Source organism: Poecile atricapillus, chromosome W (genome assembly GCF_030490865.1).
Source record: "Poecile atricapillus isolate bPoeAtr1 chromosome W, bPoeAtr1.hap1, whole genome shotgun sequence".
NCBI lineage: Eukaryota > Metazoa > Chordata > Aves > Passeriformes > Paridae > Poecile > Poecile atricapillus.
In genome coordinates, this window is record NC_081288.1 from 32,975,739 (window position 1) to 32,995,502 (window position 19,764).

Genomic DNA, 19,764 nt, shown 5'->3' on the forward strand with positions numbered 1-19,764 from the left:
GAAATGTCAGCTTCTGGGTAGAAAAATGTTTTTGATCTTTACAGCACAACTGGTGTTCTGCTGTGATATTTGTTCTGGTCGGCACAATTAGTCGTTAAATAAGTTTATTATTTACTCGTGACCCTTTGTCTGGCATCCAACATGTGAAAGTTACAGCTTTTGGATAGAACAGGGAACTGTAACTTGTTGAATTACATATTCTAGAGGGTACAGGTATTCCAGCAACTCTCCTGCCACATCTGATGTGGGGTTTTGCCTCAGCACCTGTGGATACTGATTCTTTCTCAGTTAAGCTTGTCAGGAAAATTAATCCACAAACACCAGCAGTTTATGTCTAAAAAGGAGACAGATGAGTGCTGTAACTTTATCCAAATAAAGGGAGACGTCATGGGGCATTCCCCATGGGGTTCTCTCAAAATTTTTAGGGGATGAAGCTCCTCCTTTTTATCCTAATTTCCCGGCTGCATTTTCCCTCTCCCTTTCCCCACTGGCTGAGGTACTTGAGAGGTACAGACTCCCTGAAACGCCTAAAGACCCCCTTCTAATGGGTTGTGCCTTTTTTTTTTAGGTTTTTTTTTTTAGGGGAGGTGTGTTTGTGTGAGTAAAATGTTCTTTCCTGATATTTAAAAAACATCTAATGGGTCATGCCACTAGGTCGTCTTTTCAGCTGAGGGCATATAGCAAGGAGTGTTCATCAGAATTAAAATTCCGGTTAATCATCCAAAGAAGTTTGGTTCAACATCCCTCACTGAACGCGAATATCTCAGTACTTTCCGTGCCACACTAGTAACAAAGTAACACTGCACTGCATTTGCGCTTCGCCTTCTTCAGTGAGCCCTCAGCATCACGCTCAGCCTGCGGTCCTTTTGCTTCTCTCTGCCGATGCCGGATTGGTGCCAGCAGCAAGGGGAGCCTGGGGCAGCCCCCGAGGGGAGAACGGCCGATGGCTGGGGCAAGACACCGCCGCCCTCTCCCTGCTTTCAGCAGCCAGGACACCTCTCGGGCGGCGGAGACCCCGGGCACAGCGCAGGGACAGGCAGAACTGCGGCGCTGGGCCCGATGCGGCGGGAAGGAGCCGGGCCGGGGCCCCGTGGAGTGATCGGTATTCGGAGCCCATCTCGCCCGGGCGGCAGCCCCCGGCCCACTCCGCACCTCTATCCCCTTCTACCTCCCCCGCTCCTCGAAGCCGGGCGGTGGCCACAGCCCCTTCCCCGCGGGACCCGCCCCTCCCCGGGGCGGAGCGCGGCCGCTGCCCCGCCTGCCCGTCCGCGGCGGCTGTCACGGGGCGAGCGGGCCGCACCGGGCTCCTGCGGGGCGGGGGCGGCGCTGCGCGGGGCCCCGCGGCTTCCCTTCGGCCTGGCCGCGGCCTCCCGGCGGCATCCGCGCTCTACCACCATGTTCAGGCGGATTCTGCAGCGGGTAAGGCAGCGAGACCCGCCCCAGCGGCGAGGGCGGCGTGTCGTGCCGGTGCCGCGCCGGTGCCGCTTCCTGGTGCCGGCCGGGCTCGGAGCTGCGCTCCCCGCGCCGGAGCCGGAGCCACCGACCCTGTCCGGCCCGTCCTGCGGTACAGTGTGCGGGTTAGGGCCGTCGCGGCTCCGGAGGCCGTGAGTTTGTCCGCCCCCGCCCTCTCGCCGTGGGACGGCCCGAGCCCCGACGGGACGGGACGGGCCGAGCCGGGCCCGCCGTCCCGGCTGGGGGCGGTGTCGTCGCCCGGGCTGGGCGGAGGTGCTGGCGGCGGGCGGTTCCTGCGGCCGGGCCTGTCGGAGGGGCGAGGGGCGGCCCTGCCCGGCGCGGCTCCTTTCCCTAGCGCGTCTCCGCCCGTCGTCGCGGCTGCGGCCGCCCGCGCATAGGGCAGGATAAAGGGAAGCCCGGCCTGGAGAGAGCCGCTGCCGGGACCTGCGGTGATTTCCTCAGGGCTGGCAGGCAGGCTCTTAACGCCGAGAGCCAGCCCGGCAGCCACCGTCCGGTTAGCTCCGATGTTGGGAATAGAAACCGGCTTTTCCGGCAGCTCCGCCGGGCTTGGAAAGCCAAGTTGTGACACTCGTTTATGAAGCCCTTCTCGCTTGGCCAGATCCCCGCGCCGGTGCTGGTCGCCTCGCAGTTGGCCTGCGGCTCGGCTGGGAGCTGCCAGGAGGCGCTGGCGCAGGGCGGGTGCCGGCGCGGTCCCGGCTCCGTGCGGCCGCACGGCGGGCGCTCGGCGCGGGGATGCACCGAAAAGGGTTGAGTCACGCCGGCGGTGGCAGGCAGCGCTCCAGATCCCGGACCGCGAGAGAGCGGTGTCGGTGTCACGCAGGAGGCACCCACGGATAGAGAGAAAACCCTCTGCTCTCCCCCTTTTATCTGCTGTTGCTTCTAAAGCGTGCTGTCTGTGACACCTCTGGGAACGGGTGTTTTATTGGAAATGCTGGCTTGCTCCCCATATCTGCCATGCAAAAAAGCGTTGCTACAAGAATTAGAGTTAGGGGAAATAAAGTAAGCATGCCACCAACTTTTTCAGTGTAAAACATACCTCGTTATTTTTTGGTCGTAGACCCTGAGCAGGTGAAGATCTCGGTCTGTTTGGAGCTTCGTGTTTACAAGGAACAATTTCCTTCCTGAAGCTTAATGGGAAGTCCTGCTAACAAGCAGGGAAACTTAGTACGGACCTAATTAAATATTGGCAGCAGTTTACTGGGTGTTTATTGATTCTGAGAAATACCAGGCCATCAAGGAAGGCTTCTATGAGAGAGGAAGAAGCTTCATACAGTGCCAAAGGATATTTGCCCTAAGTATGAATTCAGCTAAACATATCTTATGAAAATGTAAAGTCAGTCCAAAAGTTTTTGTGTGAGAAACAGACACCTTTTCCTAAAAGATTGAACAAATAGTTATTTTCCAGTTGCTCCTGAAAATTACAGGATTACAGGAGAGCTTATTGTCAAGAAAGGTGAAACAGACTTCTTCCTGCCTTAAAATTAAATAGAGAAATGCCAAGATTTTTGAAGGTGTTAACCTTTTAATTGCTGAAAATAACTATGCTTTTAAAAATTCACCTCATACATAAAGGGGCTTTAGGCATTTTGTAAAAATTATTGCATGCAGTACCTAGTACATACATACCATTTGGACTTGCACTCTGGTTGGCAAACTGAAAAATGCTTCTGCTGTACTTGGTATTTAAAAGAACCTTAGCTTTATGTCAGATATTTTAATAAAGAAAATAGTTATTAATATTTTTTGTGTGTCTCGTGCAGTAATTTGAAGGATAAGGAACCTCCTCTTGACCCTCTTATTGTCCATCGTTTGTATAGCTGGCAAAAACCCCCTGCCTTTCTGTCACTGAAACATAGCTTCTTGCATATGTTTGTTATATGATTGTAGGTGATGCCACCCTTTCTAGATAGAGAGCTAGTCATTAATGGTGATACAACTTGAGTTATAAAATTATGTTTTTGAAAAAGGAGTTCTTTATTACATTCCTTTTTATTGTAACTCAGCTGGCTGACAAGCTGCAAAGGAGGAACACAACAACTACAAAGATATGATTTATAGTTTCTGATTCCTGAAGTTTCAAAACATCAGATGTTTTGTTTTTATACTGCTTTTTTACCTTGATCACCTTTTTATTTCTTCCACAGTTGTAATTTCTGTTTTTAGGAGCATCTTCTCTGTGACTTTGAATGACATATTTTCAAAGTAGAAGCTATTATATACTGAACATTACTTACTTAGTTTTTGAGGTTAGTATCTCCATGCTGTCTTCAACTAGCTCCTCATTTTACATCCTTTCCCTACAAGCTTCTAAATTTTTTTATGAGTTTCTAAATTTTATGTGTGTTTTCAACATGACATCTCAGGGATCCACCAGTGTTGTATGTTTGTACCATAAACCTTCCTTTTGTACGTTGTTGCCACTTCCTGGCTTCATGCACTGTTCATCATGCTGATCTAGAAAAAGGTAGTTTTTCCCAAAAGGCATCTGCATGGAATGTCCAAGACACAACTTTCCTGCTCAAATAGTTTCATTTTTGTCAGTGGATTCCTTGGAGAGCAGTCTTTTCTTTATTGTGTTCAACTTTGATGCCCTTTGTGGGCATTGTGTCGTCTCTCTGTTGTTAATCTACTTGTGGGACAGTGGCAGTTGCCTCTGGCCTGTTAAAGCAGAGCTCATTTCTTGTATTTGCAAGGAGGAGGCTTTTATTTTCAACTGGTAGAAAACTGATTACTTTGACCTCCTTCTGAGCCTTCTTCCCATTGCTCATGATTGTTTAGTGGACGACTCATCTATTGGACCAGTGTGACTGCTATTTATGTTAGTACATAACATTTGTAATATGTTAATAAATAAGTTAGTTATAGAAAATAATGTCTCCATTATTTATCTTTAACTGAATGTCTACAACTGTTAGCTACTGTGCTGTGTTTGGGTGCTCTCTGTACTCTTCTATTGCTTTCTGTTTCTAACTAATGCTTGAGTTTTTGGTCTTGAGATCTTGGTGTCTGGGGGAGAACAGGGCTTTGCAGGCATTTCTATAGCTCAGGTACTACAGTCACCTTTTCTCTTACTCCAGACTCATGCACAGAGATATTTACTTGTCTGAAATCATTGCATCTCATGCCTGACTTATAATTTTCTTTTCATGTATACATGTTCACATGTATAAGTGCAGGGCTCGCTTGATAGCATATTTACTTGGAAGGATGCTGAACTGCAGCTGTGCCTCTGCCCTCTCCTCAGGAGTCAAAGGGGGCATGTGTGCCTCCTCCTGGGCACAAAAGTGTGCTTGTGTGAAACTGATGGCATGATGGGAAAGAAAAGCTTTATGCCCTCTGAAGTCAGGAGTCATTTCATTTTACACAGTCATAAAGCAGTGTCACACTGCTTTAAAGGTAAATGGTGTTACTGTTCTGTATGGCAAAATACACTGTTCCTGGCACTGAGACTTCTTTGGCAACAAGGGCTTTGGCCCTCTTACCTTCTCATTTTTGTGTCTTGTTTGTTGCTTCAGGAACTTTTCATGGTTACGTAGTACCCTGAGTAGCAGTATTTAAATCTGTGCTGAAAAAACTGTTAAATCTGTATTTTTTCATATTTTCTAAAGGCTTTACAATTTTTTTCAGTGGTTTTAATTTATTCTGAATTTAAAAGTGCAGAAAAGAGTGTTCTGACTGAAAGCAACGTAGCTATAGACAGATAAAAAGACTATGCAAAAATGGCTGTTAGTGGTCCGTATTTATACTCCCTCATCTTAGAGCATTAACTCAACTCATTCATTATATAATTTTCTATTCCTTTTCAGAAAACAAGCTGCAATCATTGTCATCCTTTTTGTTGTTAATGATGTTTCTTTATATTAGCTTGCAGTTTTGAGAAAACACAGAGAATGGCATTATGAAGTTTAGCATTTTACTTCTACAACTCTAGGGCTAGCAATAGAAACATATGCTTCTCTGCAAAGTAAACAAATGTAATTGACAGCTAGGAGAGAAGTATGCTGGATCAAAGACTAATTTTGCATTAGTCTTTCAACTCTGGCTATGCCTTCAGATGTTGAATGTTAATTTTGTAACTGTACATACACAGAAGCCTGTGTGGAAATTTTCTTTTTCTCTGGGATTAGTAAGTAATTTATTTGCTCCCCTGTATAGGCCATCTGAAAACAAAGAACATTCTGAGTCCTTTTGTAGATCACAAAGTCCAAATTGTTCAATATGTTGTGATTCCTTTTTTTTTTTTTAGTGGAATGTGATAGCACAGTGATACATGAGCATAGCATAACTGTGTGTGTGAACCGATTTGATAAGGCAGTGATAAATTAAAAAAAGACATTCCCTGTGCTCCATTCTTTATTTGGATGGTGAAGGATATTTAAATTACATTACAGACTTGAAAGATGAGTTAGTTTCATTTTTGATCTTGGCTTCCTTAACATTCTTCCAATTTTTTTATTTAATTTTTCTTGCTACTCTGTATATTTTGAAATTTATACTATGGACTATAACTAGAAAGTTACTTAATGTCCTCTTTCTTTCCTGTTTTTCTTTTCCTTGCGTGGCACTCACCAGAAAATGTTTCTAAATCTAGCTTGGAATTACGCTTTCTCTTTTCAAGAGCACACATTGATTTTTGAAAGGTTAAAAGGATTTTACCAGGTACTGTGTAATAATTTCTGTCATACAATGCATGCCGTAAGACATGCCATCCAGGGCATATTACTGTGATTATGGCATGTCTGGAGTGTTTCATAAAGTGAGTACTTTAAGCAAGCATGGAGTAATAACAGTGTACAGTGGAGCAATAACAGAAGAGCTTGCATCCTGGAGGTTGTAATAATCTCAAATTTGTAGTGCCAGAATTAGCAGAACTTAATGTGCAAATCTCATTGGAAAATGGAGTTGGCTCTGGGATGGGCAATTAACAGTGTACAGTAGTGTTGTATGAGGAGTTATGAGGTGAAGAAAATATTGTAGTTTGGGATGAAATGATTCATTAGGTATACTGAAAGTGTATGTTCAGATATTGCAAAAGTAGGGGTAGATGCTGACTGTCTAAAGAAACAGTTGGACCATCCCTTAGTGCCACTGAAATGTTATATGCAGTATTCTAACTTAGCTCTTTTCCTGGGAAACCTGGCTACAAGTTACCATTTGTTTTAGATACTATTGTTCTGATTGTCAATGGAGCACAATCCACATGTTCATTAATGGAGTTACTTTACTTGTATTTCAAAGCTTTCCTGTGGGATGTGTATTTCTGTGGGCAGCACTTCTTAGGCTACAGAACAATTGGGACAGGAAGGGAGCTCAGGATCTCCATAGTCTGAACAGTGAGCAGGGTCAACCTGGAGATCAAGAGCAAGCTGCTCAGGCCTATCTCATAGTGGAAAAGCTGTTCTTTACGTCTAGTAGGAATCTCTCATTTCAGTTTTTGTTTCTGGTCTTCCCACTGTGCACTGCTTAGACCAGCTTGACTTCCTCAGTTTGATGGCCTCTTTATGAGTGATGCTGTGGCTGAATTTTAGTACTCCCAAAGTTGTCTCTACTTCCAGGCTGAGCCAGCCATTCCCTCAGCTTCTCCCACAGGTTAGATGCTTCATCCCCACATGTGTTGGTGACCTTTTGCTAAAGTCACACTGGTTTCTCAGTGTTCTCCCTGGTCTGGGAGAGCAGTATCTTGACGTGGTCCAGTGGGGACTGTGGGCCAGTGGGGGGTGATCACATCCCTTGATCAGTTGGCTGGGCTCCTTGTTAGCAGAGTCCAGGCTTCTGGCAGCTGTCTCTGAAGACAGGGTACACTGCGGGCTCCTGCTCGGCTTGCTGGCTGACACGAGGCCTTGGTCCTTTACAGCAGAGAGACCTCTGTTACTGGCAGGAATTTTCCTTCCCTGGCACAGGACTCTGCATTTGTCCCTGTTGAATTGCATAGGGTTCCCCTTGGCCTGTTTCTCTTGGCATTTCTAGATCTCTCTGCGGCAGCCCTGCCCTTGAATGTATCAGCTGGTCCTCCCAGTTTGATGTCGTGGAAACTTGAAGGGTGTACACCTGTGGTCCATGCTGGGACCTTGATGTACCTTGTTTAGTGTCTGCATCAGTAACCCTGGGAAGAAGTACCAATGCCTTCACTTTGACATGTTTTGCACATGTATAGCATCTCTGCTTACCCCCTTTTTTGCCTCTCCTATTATTGATTTGCAGAGCTTGCGTTGCCTTGCCTGTTGCTTTTGTGTGCTGTACTAGAAGGAAATGGTGTTCATATTATCTTTTGATACAGCTTATGTGAAAAAGTCATGGAGTAGGAAAGCCAGAGTATGTTGATCACTTAACTGATGACCTCAAAGAAGGCTGGAGTGAGGAAAGATGGTTGTTTTCTCTTACTGTCACCAGCTCCCATAGCTTAGTGCTTCATTCCTCCTCACTTCCCTTTGGCCAGTCTTCAGAGCCTTTCCAAAACTGAAATGTATTTCAGTGGGAATTAAGTCCTCAATCAGTGAACCTGACCTGTTAGCAACATATTTTTTAGATTTGATAAATAGTAAAAGGCTGTTAGCTTTGTTGTCTGTTATCTTTTTTATCTATGAAAGTTGAAAATACAACTTTCTTTTTAAAACAAAGCAGGACATTATACTTAATATTCAAAGAACAGGAATAATGTCTGCTGTAGATATTTTATGAAGTTATAAAACTGATTTGTCTTAAAAAAAAAAGGATCTATTTGAGAAAGAAAATTCTCTAAATAAGATTTTTGAGGCACCAAGAACAAGAAACTAAAACTGCCCCTCTCTCTGTAGATTTCAATCTATATATTTAAATTCTTTATCCTCTTATGTTAAATCATAAAATCCTTTCTAGTGTTATAAGTATTTCCAGATGGGCTAAAATACAGCAGTAACATTATCCCATTTGAGATTGTCATACTGGAACTAGATAATGAACTGCTTGTTTTTTGTTGAAACTAGGATTGCATGTACATATTGATAACTTTACCACAGCCTTGATTATTTTTTTTATTTTTTTCCAAGTCAAGGCAGCTTACCTGTTTGTGTGCCTGTTGAATTGACAGGGTTCTCAAACTTTCGTCTTTCATATGTTTAAGAGCTTGTCCAGAACATAGACAAGCTATCAAGAAAGTAGGATGATACTAGTTTACTACTAATGCAACTTTTTAGATTGTAATTTCTGCTGTTTTCCTGTAGGATATAGTGATCTAATTTAATATCACTGAGAGTGATATAAGGGCAGAGTTTAACCAAAGTTTTTGTTTTGTGGTGAGCATTCATGAGAGGAAGTGGTTTAAAATCCTGGCCTTTGCTTCTGGTATCTGCTTGGTCTTTTATGGATGGAGAGTGTTGGATAGAAGCTTTTGTTGAAGTGTTGTGCTGAAAATGATATAGTTGCTTGTCAGCCTGTTCACTTCTTATGGAGGGAAAATACCTTTGTATTCCAACAAGTAGAAGAGAGGCCTTTGCATAGAATATGTACTGTGCTTTATTAAATATTTATTAAGTATTAAAATGTGGACTCTCATTTTTGTCTTCCCCATCTATTTCAGACTCCAGGTAGAGGTGGGTCTCAGAGTTCAGATTCGGATTCATCTGCCACACCTGGAAATGCCGTAGACGTGAACAACGAAGGCTCTTCAGAGGTACTGTGCACCATACACAGGACCGGTGTCTTAAATCCTGGATGCTGTTTCTTTGATCTGTGGAGCCGTTGCAGTAACTTTTGATGCCCTTCCTAAATATCAACTGTACTAAACAAATACTTGCAAATGTCATATTCTAAAAATTGTTTGGTATTTAAATAAAAAAAGGAAGACTAGGCCATGTTTATATGTAACTATTAATTAGGCTTATCTATCTAAGTGGTCACTAGCAATGCTTCCTGTAGTTCTAGAGATGAATTATTAAAATTGAGAGCAATGAGATGTAAGCTTAAGGCTCCTTGTTAATAAATGTTTCATGAGAGCTGCAAAAAACAAGGATTGACATTTTATCATGCTCATCCTCCAGTTTCACCTTGCTTCTGCTAAGATATAATGTGTACTGGAAGCCTCTTCCTTCTTGTGAAATACCAGATATATTTGGTTATATTTGATGTTGGAGTATAAATCCTATCAGTGTTTCATACTGAATACTGTTCCATACTTAATCAGCAGAATTAGTTCCTGGTGCAATCCTATATTGCAATGTCTTTGTTTTTCTACAGTGTTGCCTGACATTAAGTCTCAAAAGTGCAAACAGACTTCACTGGCTGTTGAAGCTCGTTTGTGCTAATGTAGCCTGATTACCTATCTTGAAAATATTTTGAGCTTAACATACAAATACAGTGCAAGGTTAATTACCCCTATTACAACATTAAAGGGAGCAAAGTGCCCTTTCTTACACTGAGTAAAATGTGTGATGATTCAAATACTCCTGTGTGTGATGTGATAAAAGATAAGGTAAACTTTCACTGTGCTGTTTAAAATCCTGTCTGTGCCTCTGCTTATTTCTTCTTTCTTGAAGCCTTATTGCCATCAATTTAATCAAACATTGCTGCATGTTATACATGTCACACATTTTTGAGTCCAAATCTGTTTTGTGTGCATAATTAACAATCCCTGAAGCAAATAAGTATTCTTAAATTGTAGACTAAAATCTTATTACTTTTGCAGTTGATTAAGGCATAAAAACATGCAATGAGATGATTACTTCTTTCTAAAGTTTGGCTAAAGTGATACAGTTCTGTTAACAACATTGGTGCAACATTGCTGACTGTACAGCTTGTGGCTGCCATAAGGTATCTCAATACTAATGGAGCAGTGTTTTCTTGATGTGGGAGCTTTCAGTGTGGTGGTGTGCCTGCACTATTGCCCCACTGGCTGTTCTTTCTACCGAGTCAAAACTGGGTCAGACCAAAGGCTGCCTTGTCACTCTTGATATGCAAGTGTTACATTAAAAAGTGTCTTTTAGTTGTCCATAATGTCTATAATTTCTTGCACTGAGTATTGTCTTTAACATAGCATTTCAAAGTCTGTTTGAAACTGAGCTCTGAACTTGGTGATGGGTTTTTAGATTCACATGTAATGCTACTCGAATCTGTTAGCCTTACTTTTCCCTCACAGTTTGCCTGAGGGCTTGTCTCTCCTGGAGCTTCTCTTCAGGAGCACCATAGTTGGTCTCTGCAGAATGTTTGCTGTTTGTTTTATGATGATATTCCTACCTGGTTCTCCATTGTTATGCAGTCAGAAGTCCATTAACTTGTTTTCACTCCAGTTTCTTGGCTAGATTTTTTAATTTGTATTGTTGTAAGATTCAAATGGAGAATAGTTATTAAATCTGTGCAGATTTTTATGTTTCCTTTCTCCTCAAGCCTGGTTGAAATAAATCCTGATTTTTAAGAATTGTAGTATGAAACAGAAGGAGTGAAATAGTCTGAATTCAGACTACTCAAACTGCTCAAGAAAAGGTAAAAATTTGCTCATGTCTTGTCTGTGACCATGTTGGCACTTCAGGTCACAGGTAGACCCATAATGAAATCTTATTCACTGTGCAATCTGTCCATGGGGGAAACATTTGAGTCTCTCATACCTTTTCAGCTTAGGTCCCAGTGCAACTCTGTCTGCAGTACAGGGTTGCTAAATATTCCATTCTTGCAGTGAGTCTACCAGTGATGAGATGCTCTCCTTAGTGTAATGTAACTGCGTTGACAGGTTTGCCTCAGCCTCTCCTGCTGCTGTTGCAAACTTGCTTATTAATTTATAGAGGCATTTCTGCAATCTCACTGCACCACTCCTCCCTCTTTCTCTGAAACATCCGAACACCCTTATGGGAAACCTTGTGATGGATGTGACATAATGCCTTGTAATGCTCCATTCACAATTTGTTATGCAGTTTGTTCCTCTGTCACATGAAGGGGGCACCAAGAGTGTAAGGAAAACACATAGTTGTATGCAGCACGGTCCTAGTTTTTAAGGCATGTTTTAGATTTATTTATTTTCATGTCCTCAATAATTCTTCCTTCTTGCTTTCTTTATGGTATCGGTATGGTTTGTGAAAGTTCTTTCTCCAAAAGGAAAACAGACTTTACTTTTGGTGACTGTAGAGAGCTTTCAGTATAAGAATTCAAACTTTTGATTCCAGATCTGCATTTTTTTTTTCTATATTAGCTTCTTAAAATCAAATATACATTTCACAGGGCTTCATCTGTCCATTGTGTATGAAAGTGTGTGTAACTTCTACTGATCTGTCTGAACATTACCAGAGTGAGCACCCTGGGATAGAAGGAAGACAGGAGCTTCGTGACCTCCCAGTTATTAGTGTGGGTCTTGTTTATTTTGTTTAAATAGCTTTGGTGATGGGCTGCTTCAAATAACTACATATTTTTCTGGTGTTAGCCTTTTATATTGTTTCTTTTTATTTCTTGCTTACACACAATGTGATTTCATATGCATGATTCCAAAGTATACACTCTTCAGAAGAATTAATTCAGGTCTAGTTTTCTGTTTTGCAGTTGTCTGTCACATGAGACATTTTCAGTATTGGAAGACTTGCAGTCACTGATATATACATTTTTTTTTTTTTAAACAGCTTTTTCTTGATTTTCTTATAAATAAGACTTTCCTTATTTGATTTTCTTCACATCAGACTTAGTATCGTGATAAGTATGGTGTTGGATCAGGTACATCCTTTGTGAAAAGAAATGTTTTGAGCTCTTAATAGCTAACTTTTTTAAAAAAGTGGATTTCTAGTGCAAGATAGATACCTTGGGTAAAAGAGAGCAGAGGGTGGTAATATAAAAACTCATAAATATCTCTTTTAGAACATGTTTAAGACCTTATGTATTGCAGCAACTTTATAAAAATAATTAGAAAAACAAATTTTTAATAGATAATCTTACTGGATGTTTTTATCCCCCCAAGAAAATGCAAAGGCTGTTTCAGCTAATAGATGTAAATTGTAGTGCATTTCTAAATTTTTTCCAGTTGTGCAGTGTAAAACTGCATGTTTAAACCAAAATGTGTGGTTTTATGCTGCAGAACTAGAAGAATTTAGATTCTGGAAGTTAACAGCCTCCAGCTGCACAAGGCTGTCTGATTCTTTTTGCTACAAACTGTGACAGAGTAGATTTGACTTCTGGGGGTAGGCAGCTTGCTGTGCACTAAATGGGTTTGTATAGAGGTGAAGTTTTGCATTATTTCTGCCCATGTTACTTTTGTTGAGTTTTGAAGTCTTAAGTGTTTATTCTAGGATCTATGTGTGATGTGATTTTATTTGGTTTGTTGTTACATTTGCTAGGTAGTGCTTTTTTCCTTCCTTATACTTGGTGTGTATTTGCACTGTATTTTTGAAGGGAAAACTTTAAGTTATTGGATGTTATTCTCAAAAATGATGGAAGGAATCAATACCTTGATTTTTCTAGAGAAAACTTGAACTGTCATTTCCAGTGTGAAGTGTCACCTGCTAAAGTGAGTAGGATCTGTGGTAAGACTGAGATGTGCCGCCCTCTACCAGTGGTGTGGGACCGACCTCCTCAGAGCCAGGGCAGCTTGAGTACGGCTTTTGATGGACTCCTCACTGCCTCTTGTTGAAGCAGAGGCTGTCAGTAGCGCTCTGTTGTGGTCAAGTCAAATTCTTATTTTCTTTATTATCTGATCACAATGCAAGTGCTGTACTTGAATAAGCTGTGGCATTCCTGATGTGCTGGTGTCAGTGGATCGTGGGATGTGAGCCATCAGAGGTGGTTTGATCACCTGAAGAAGTTATTGTTTTGTTTAAGCTGCTTGTGCTTAGCATATTTTATGGAGTTGACAGAAGGGTTCTTGCCCACTTTGACTTTTTGTTTTTCCACTGATTTTTTGTCAGTTCCTTGGTCAGTACTTTTCACTTGTCAAGAGCTGATTACAGCTTTTAACTTGATAAACCTATGTATTGACTGTAGTGCTTGAAATACAGATTCACTTGTTTCTAGCTGTTGTTGTTTCCTGCTGCTAAAGGAAGCTGTGTTTCTTTGTGCTGTGGTTCAGTAAATATCTGTAAGACGTGAGAAACAAGGAAAGCAAATATATGTGTGGGTTTTTTTCAAGTTGATCTTTTATTATATGAGAATGCCTAGAAGCATTGAAAAAGTGGGGAATTCTGTTAATAACTATAGTCAATACTAATATAAAAAGTTTAAAATGTTTGACTACTGAGAAGTCAACAAGCAAGCTGATTGTTTGCTGATGGGAAAGAATAGTTTGCATTTGTAGTGAGCACATTGAAACAGAAACACTGTCACACCTCAACCTCTGCCGTTTCTGGGACAGCATTATAACACTGATCAAATGTTGTCATCTTACATAGCAGACATATGAAACATTGTTCATTTTGCCTTATTTAAATTGTTTATGTTTAGTGGTATTGCTTTTGGATAGTACTGTGGGTAATATATAGTCCTGGGAAGAGTTCAAATACCTTTTGTTGGAAACTGCTGAAGAAGCTTGTGAATTCAGGATTTTTGCTAGTGAATTCTCCTTAAAGAAGGAGAGAGGATGTGTGGCAAGGCCAGTATTTGGTTACACTTTTTGAGACCTGAAAAATTGTTACTTAGTTAACAAAAGCCTTAGTACCTTGCATTACATGTTAGATTTTATGTGTAGTTTCTTTGTTAACCCTTCTTCCACTGATACACCTATTAGCTGATTAAAATTTTAGCAAGTGCCCCTCTGTTCTCCTTGGTCTTCCTTCCTCTCTGTCCTCCTTGCAGTGAGAGTTGGTCTTAGTTTTTCAGTCACAAGCATTCACACCTGCAGTGTCCTGTTGTGGGAAAGGTTTCTTGCCACTTGCCTACAGCCTGATTTATGGCCATCTTCTTGAACAGCTCTCTGCAGCCCTCTTTTTCAAACTGGGGGTTGAAACATATGATGACTGAGAAAGGTCATCATATGACCATATGACCAGTGAAAAGGTCAGTGTAATACTTCCCTTGCCCCTCAAGCTGTGGTGAAGCCTTGCTTTAAAATACAATGGCCTATTCAGCTGCAGGAATAACCACCAAAATGTTGGCAAATATCTGTCCTTGTATAGCCAACTTAACCAAACAAATGCTGTATGGAAGTCACACACATCACCCAAACATTGTTTCCCAACTTCCATGTATACAGTGGTGTCACTAACAAAAGCTGTGTGGTGGTTTCTGTTTTGTTTCCTTATTTATTTATTTATTTTTTTTTTAAGGAATGATAGCTTTCTAAACTGTGTAACTGTGTCCTGCATTTCCTGACGTTCTCTGTTGGATGTTCAGAACACCTAAACAATGAGTCAGTATAGAGGCATAGTTTGAGACTTCCTGTCCTGTTTTTATCTGAGGCATCCAAAGCAACCATTGAATAGTACCCCTGCAGCATTTAGAATATAGCAGCTGTTAATATCTGTTGTTGTATCTACCACTGGGCTAAATCTAAGACAATTTTCAGACGGTTCTTTTGGGTAGTCTTCATAAATTTCCAGTTGTTTAGTAAGAATGTGTTTCTTGGCTGATACAAGGAAGATATGACCTTGATGTTTTCTGAATAGGTTTTTTGTAACAGATTTACAGAGACTGTAAACTGGCATAGTAGTTGTGCAAAAATGTGTGGTTATTAAATCAGTCTTTGAAAAGACCACATTCTTCATGTTTTTTTTCCTGACTTGTCTCCTATTGTAGAATCTTCTTGACTGAAGATTGAATTGATTGAATCTTCTGTTTTTATGCATGCCCTTGGAATGTTGCAGACTGATACTGCACAGAACATCGTGTCAGTGCTTTAAAGCTGATATTTTATTCTCTTTTTGTTGCTTCTCCAATTAGGTTGTGATGCCTGTTTTCACCTCAACAGTACTTGCCTGCTTTACACATGAACAAAAATTATTGATTGAGTTACATTATCATATTAACTTCCTTCAACATCTGAACAATATTAAGAGGATGAAGAATTAGAGATTCTGATTTGATTTGACTTGGCCATGGAATATGACTTTTCCTTAAGAAATAGAGATCCCACCAGATTAGAATTTCTAATTCATGACACTATTGTATTCTTGTAGGTTGTGACACAATTTTAGTCTTACTCATCAATAGCAGTAAAAAACAAAAGAGAACTGAAGTAGAAAGTATGTTGGTTCTATTCTTCTTAGGAAGAGCCTAGCTTATTTTCTAGGAAGAAATCAATTCTAAATTCTGGTAGAAAATACTATATAAATACACCTTTGCTCTCTTTGTCCAGAAATTTAAATACTTGTAAAATTGAAATGGACTGCAGGTCTTAATTATATTCAACATGACCTTTTTACCTACTTTTCTAATGATTAAATAGAGATGTTATCTGAGAAAGCCACTGTCATCTTACTGTTTACATAGACAGAGGAAAGGGCTTTAACTGGTGAAAGACATGAAAAATGTCAGCTGTATTTTCTTTTTAACAGTATATAAAAGGAGTGACCTAATTTATTTATTCTTTAACTTAAAGTATTTAATGATTTTTTAAATCAATATGTAAGCCTTCTGAAATAAATTGTGAAATGCCCTTGCTGTCTAGGCAGACCATTTAATCTGCTTCTGAGAACTTCCTGAGGATTCACTTAATTGCTTTGATATATATTTGGAAAATACAATCTAGAAGCTACTTGATACATCTTTTCAGCTCTGAAATATCACTTATGTTTGTCTCCACTGGCCCTAACATATAGTTTCTGATCTTCCGTCATGTAAAATGTTTCAGACTTTAAATCACTGTGTAACTGGAGAATATATGTATTTTAGCTTGGACTTACTGTTTGAGTGCTGGTGAAGATGTGTATCTTGTGTTGAGGAAAATTGTGGAGGTTCACCTGCAGTGGAGAAGCATGAATGGTGAGCTTCCTAAACATGCTGGACTTTATTCACAGCATACAGCTTATTGTACCAATACAGCTGCGTGAGAGTTGCTAATGTAAGTCTGGATTCTGAGAGATGGGCAAACATAGGTCATGCCCAGAAGGTGTTACAGCCCTGGGCTTCAGACACTGCTATTGGCTTTTTGTTCATTCAGCTCACTGGAAACAGGCTGTAGCTGGGGGTGCTGGCCTGGTATTTCTGGAAGGTCAGTGGTATAAATTAGATACTCAAATCTATTTAAACTTAAAGCCTAGCCATGTGAATGCCAAGCATGTGTCATGAAAGTTTTCCATATGGTTAAAGTGTCAGTTATCCTGAAATGATTCTATGGGGCAGAGTTTTTTTAGTGTTTTTTTTTTTGTTGTTGTTTTTGTTTACCACAGTTCTTAAATATTTTCCGAGAATAGAAAACAGTAGAGCAGTGAATTTACATGGTTCTCTAAGCTTAACTCGCAATGTAAGTGCTGGAATAAAAATACAAGATGTTGCAGAAGCTTTGTATTAGTAAATGAAGTTCTGTGCTATATGAAGCTGTTAGTGCTATATGGCTCTCTACCACACACAGCTGTAGATCAGCAGCAATCATAGCATCCTAATGGGACCACTTATTCAATTCTATGCAGTATTAAAATGGGATTGAATACACTACCATCAGATACTGTGAGAAGGTGCTAAGGAAGCTGAGTTGCTACGGCTGTGACTTTAAAACTTATATAAAGTACCTTATTGGAGTCTAAGGACATGAGCACATCTGAATTCCATCCTGTAAAAACTGTTTGGTCCATGGGACTGTCCTTCCTGAGGTGTCATCTGTCTGCCAGGTAACTCCTGTTTTAATTTGTGAAAAAGGAAGTTTGAGTAAAGTAAGCTGTGCCTCTCCCTTATTAACTAATTAAGGAAAGATTTCATATTAACGCTAAAAGACCATTTCATTAAAGCTCAGGGTAAAAGAAGGGCAGAGAAGAAGAGATATTAAATGCATCTATATGTAGGGTGTCTCAGGCTCCAGTTACTGGTGATGGAGTCCTGGGAGTTGTTATGCTGGCCCTACCTAAGGTTATACACATTTTTTCAGTCAGATGACTAGTTTCTTGCTCCATTAACTGTGTTGAATAGCTCTGCATTGGTAGTGATTGGGGAGTAGACATCTACATGTAAATGTTGGGTTTTTTTTAAACCTCAGTTGGGAGCCTTCAGCTGATGGAAAAAAATCATTAAAAGTAAGACAATATTCTGAAAAGGCTGAAATTTTCAAAATACTTCACAGCCAACCCTATCGCCCCTAGTCCTACAGAGTAATATAAGGAGAAGAGAGAAACCCAGAGACCATTCAGTCCTACACATTCATTTTCTGGTTACATAAACTATTTCTGCATTCAGTTTAAAATTGTGTGAGGTTTAGTAGGACTCTATGGTATCCTGCAGCTGGTCTGGTTGTGTCTGCCTGTGGGGCTGGGCCCTGCTTTTGCTGAGCAGTCTGTTTTAATGTTGTAGGCCAAAGTTCTTCCAATAGTTAATAGCTCTCTAAATTATTTTAGTACAAAAAAACCCCAAACCCCACGCTAGTTTTTCTAGCAAGACTTTCCTTCTGGTGTTGCTTTTAGTATCCTGGCATAGTTCCCAAAGAATGCTGTCTTAATGATTCATACAAATATTAATGTTATCAGAAGGAAATTATTTACCTTGAATGGCTTTAAGGAGATAGAGCACTGAGAAGCTTAACTTTATCAAGCCTGAAAGTAAATCTCAACTATTAGAGGGGAAAAGTAGTTTTTTGTTCTTTGGGCTTATTTGTAAGTCTGTCTCAAGAAAGGTAAGTAAAAAAGCTTCTGGTGCTTTCATGGAGTCTGAGATCTTTGGTGAAATTTGGCATTTTAACTCAAGCTGAGTCAAGATGCTTTCTTACAACACTTTTTTTGTAGCAGTTTCTGTTCTGCTGTGAGTGAAAGCCATGTGTTTTAGAGTCTTGGCACTGAGGAAGGCCTGTCTCACTGCAAACAGCATGGTCCTCTGCTGATGCTTGATGCTTGGCATGGCTCATGGGCCTCCTGAAAGAGGAACATTTCCCTTGGGATCAGAAAACTGGGATTTGAAGTTCAGCGTCTCACTCATTTTCATTGGAATGCCTGGACTATTGGGTCAGGGACTATTTTGAGCTTTGTGTGCTGTCTCCTAGTTGGTTGTTTGTGCACATATATTGGGGTTTGGTTTGAATGCCTTTTTTTTTTTTACTGCTCTTTCTGTGTATTGCTTCAGAAATTTTGTGATGATCTCAAGAACTCTTTCATGATGAAAACTAGTGCATATAGTTGTTGTGCTTTATTTTTTATTCTTTGCGAAACTGACAGGCATCTGCAAAAATCTTTGAATTCAATAAATTGTCATTTCTTGGTGAGAAGATATAAAAACAAACCCAAGTAATCATCATTTAACTTTTTCTAGGTTCTTTCCTTCCTGTGTAAAGTGAGATAAAGCCCAACTAGAAACATCAGCTAGGGAATCTTGAATTATGGTGCAGTACTGAAGGGGATATAAGTGATGTCTTTGCTTTAATAAGTGAAGAATGTGAAATACCTTTTGCTTCTCTGTGGCTGTGCTTTATGCAAAGTAATTCCTAAGTACTATGTTAAAAGGAAACCGACCAAAATTCAAGATACACTCATACTTCTCTAAAGGAGTTTCTTCTCTAAAGGAGTCTGTTAATTAAGGTATCCAGGTGCAGGCTTACCGGGAAGGATGCCTCAGCTCCTCCCCCAGGCTGTGATGGCCAGTATTACATCTCTTGGTTGTAGCTACACAATCTCTTTATCCAAGACAGGTGTGGTCCTGATGTAGGAATATGTTGGACCTGATACTGATTCCTGCAAACTGACAGAAATATTCACAAAATTTAAGCATCTCAGACCATCAGGTTTCTTCCCCTATTTTTATATGTTTGTCTTTACAATAGTAAAATACACTTTAGAACATATTTACAAAGTTCATCTCAAGATGATTTTTTTTATTTGATAAAATATTTGAGATTTTTTATTTGGCTGTATTTAATTTTAATTTTTTTTTTTTAAGTGGTAAAATTAGTGACCCACCAACCCATTTTCCCAAACAAGATTGTCATTGGGGCTGATAGTTACAGATCTAAGAAACGTATACACTTCTGTCTGTTACTGTCTGCTGCCAGTAGGATCCTGATGATTCTGATTTTCCCGCTCTAAAGAGAACTGAATTAGTGCTGCTGACATCACAGTCGACACTGGATATTTTCGGTCTGGGAGGTGCAGCTGGTTCCTGGGTTCGTGCTGTTTGAGGCTCTGATGGATGAGTGGTAGTTGCCTGCATCTCTAGGAGCTGGTATTCCTGCCCACCTCTGTACAGGAAAGATGACATTTCCCATGGCAAGGGCGCCTTGTTGCT

The 19,764-nt window shown here is 40.6% G+C and overlaps 1 protein-coding gene across 1 annotated transcript in view; it reads left to right on the top strand.

Annotated features, from left to right (window-relative positions):
• Positions 1-1,268: 1,268 nt before the first annotated feature.
• Positions 1,269-19,764, top strand: part of LOC131591622 (early endosome antigen 1-like) — a 60,481-nt gene continuing 41,985 nt past the window's right edge. The window contains exons 1-2 of the mRNA XM_058862506.1: positions 1,269-1,419; positions 9,029-9,121. Coding sequence (XP_058718489.1) covers positions 1,396-1,419; positions 9,029-9,121 — 117 coding nt within the window. The 5' untranslated portion in view covers positions 1,269-1,395. The remainder of the gene's footprint in view (positions 1,420-9,028; positions 9,122-19,764) is intronic.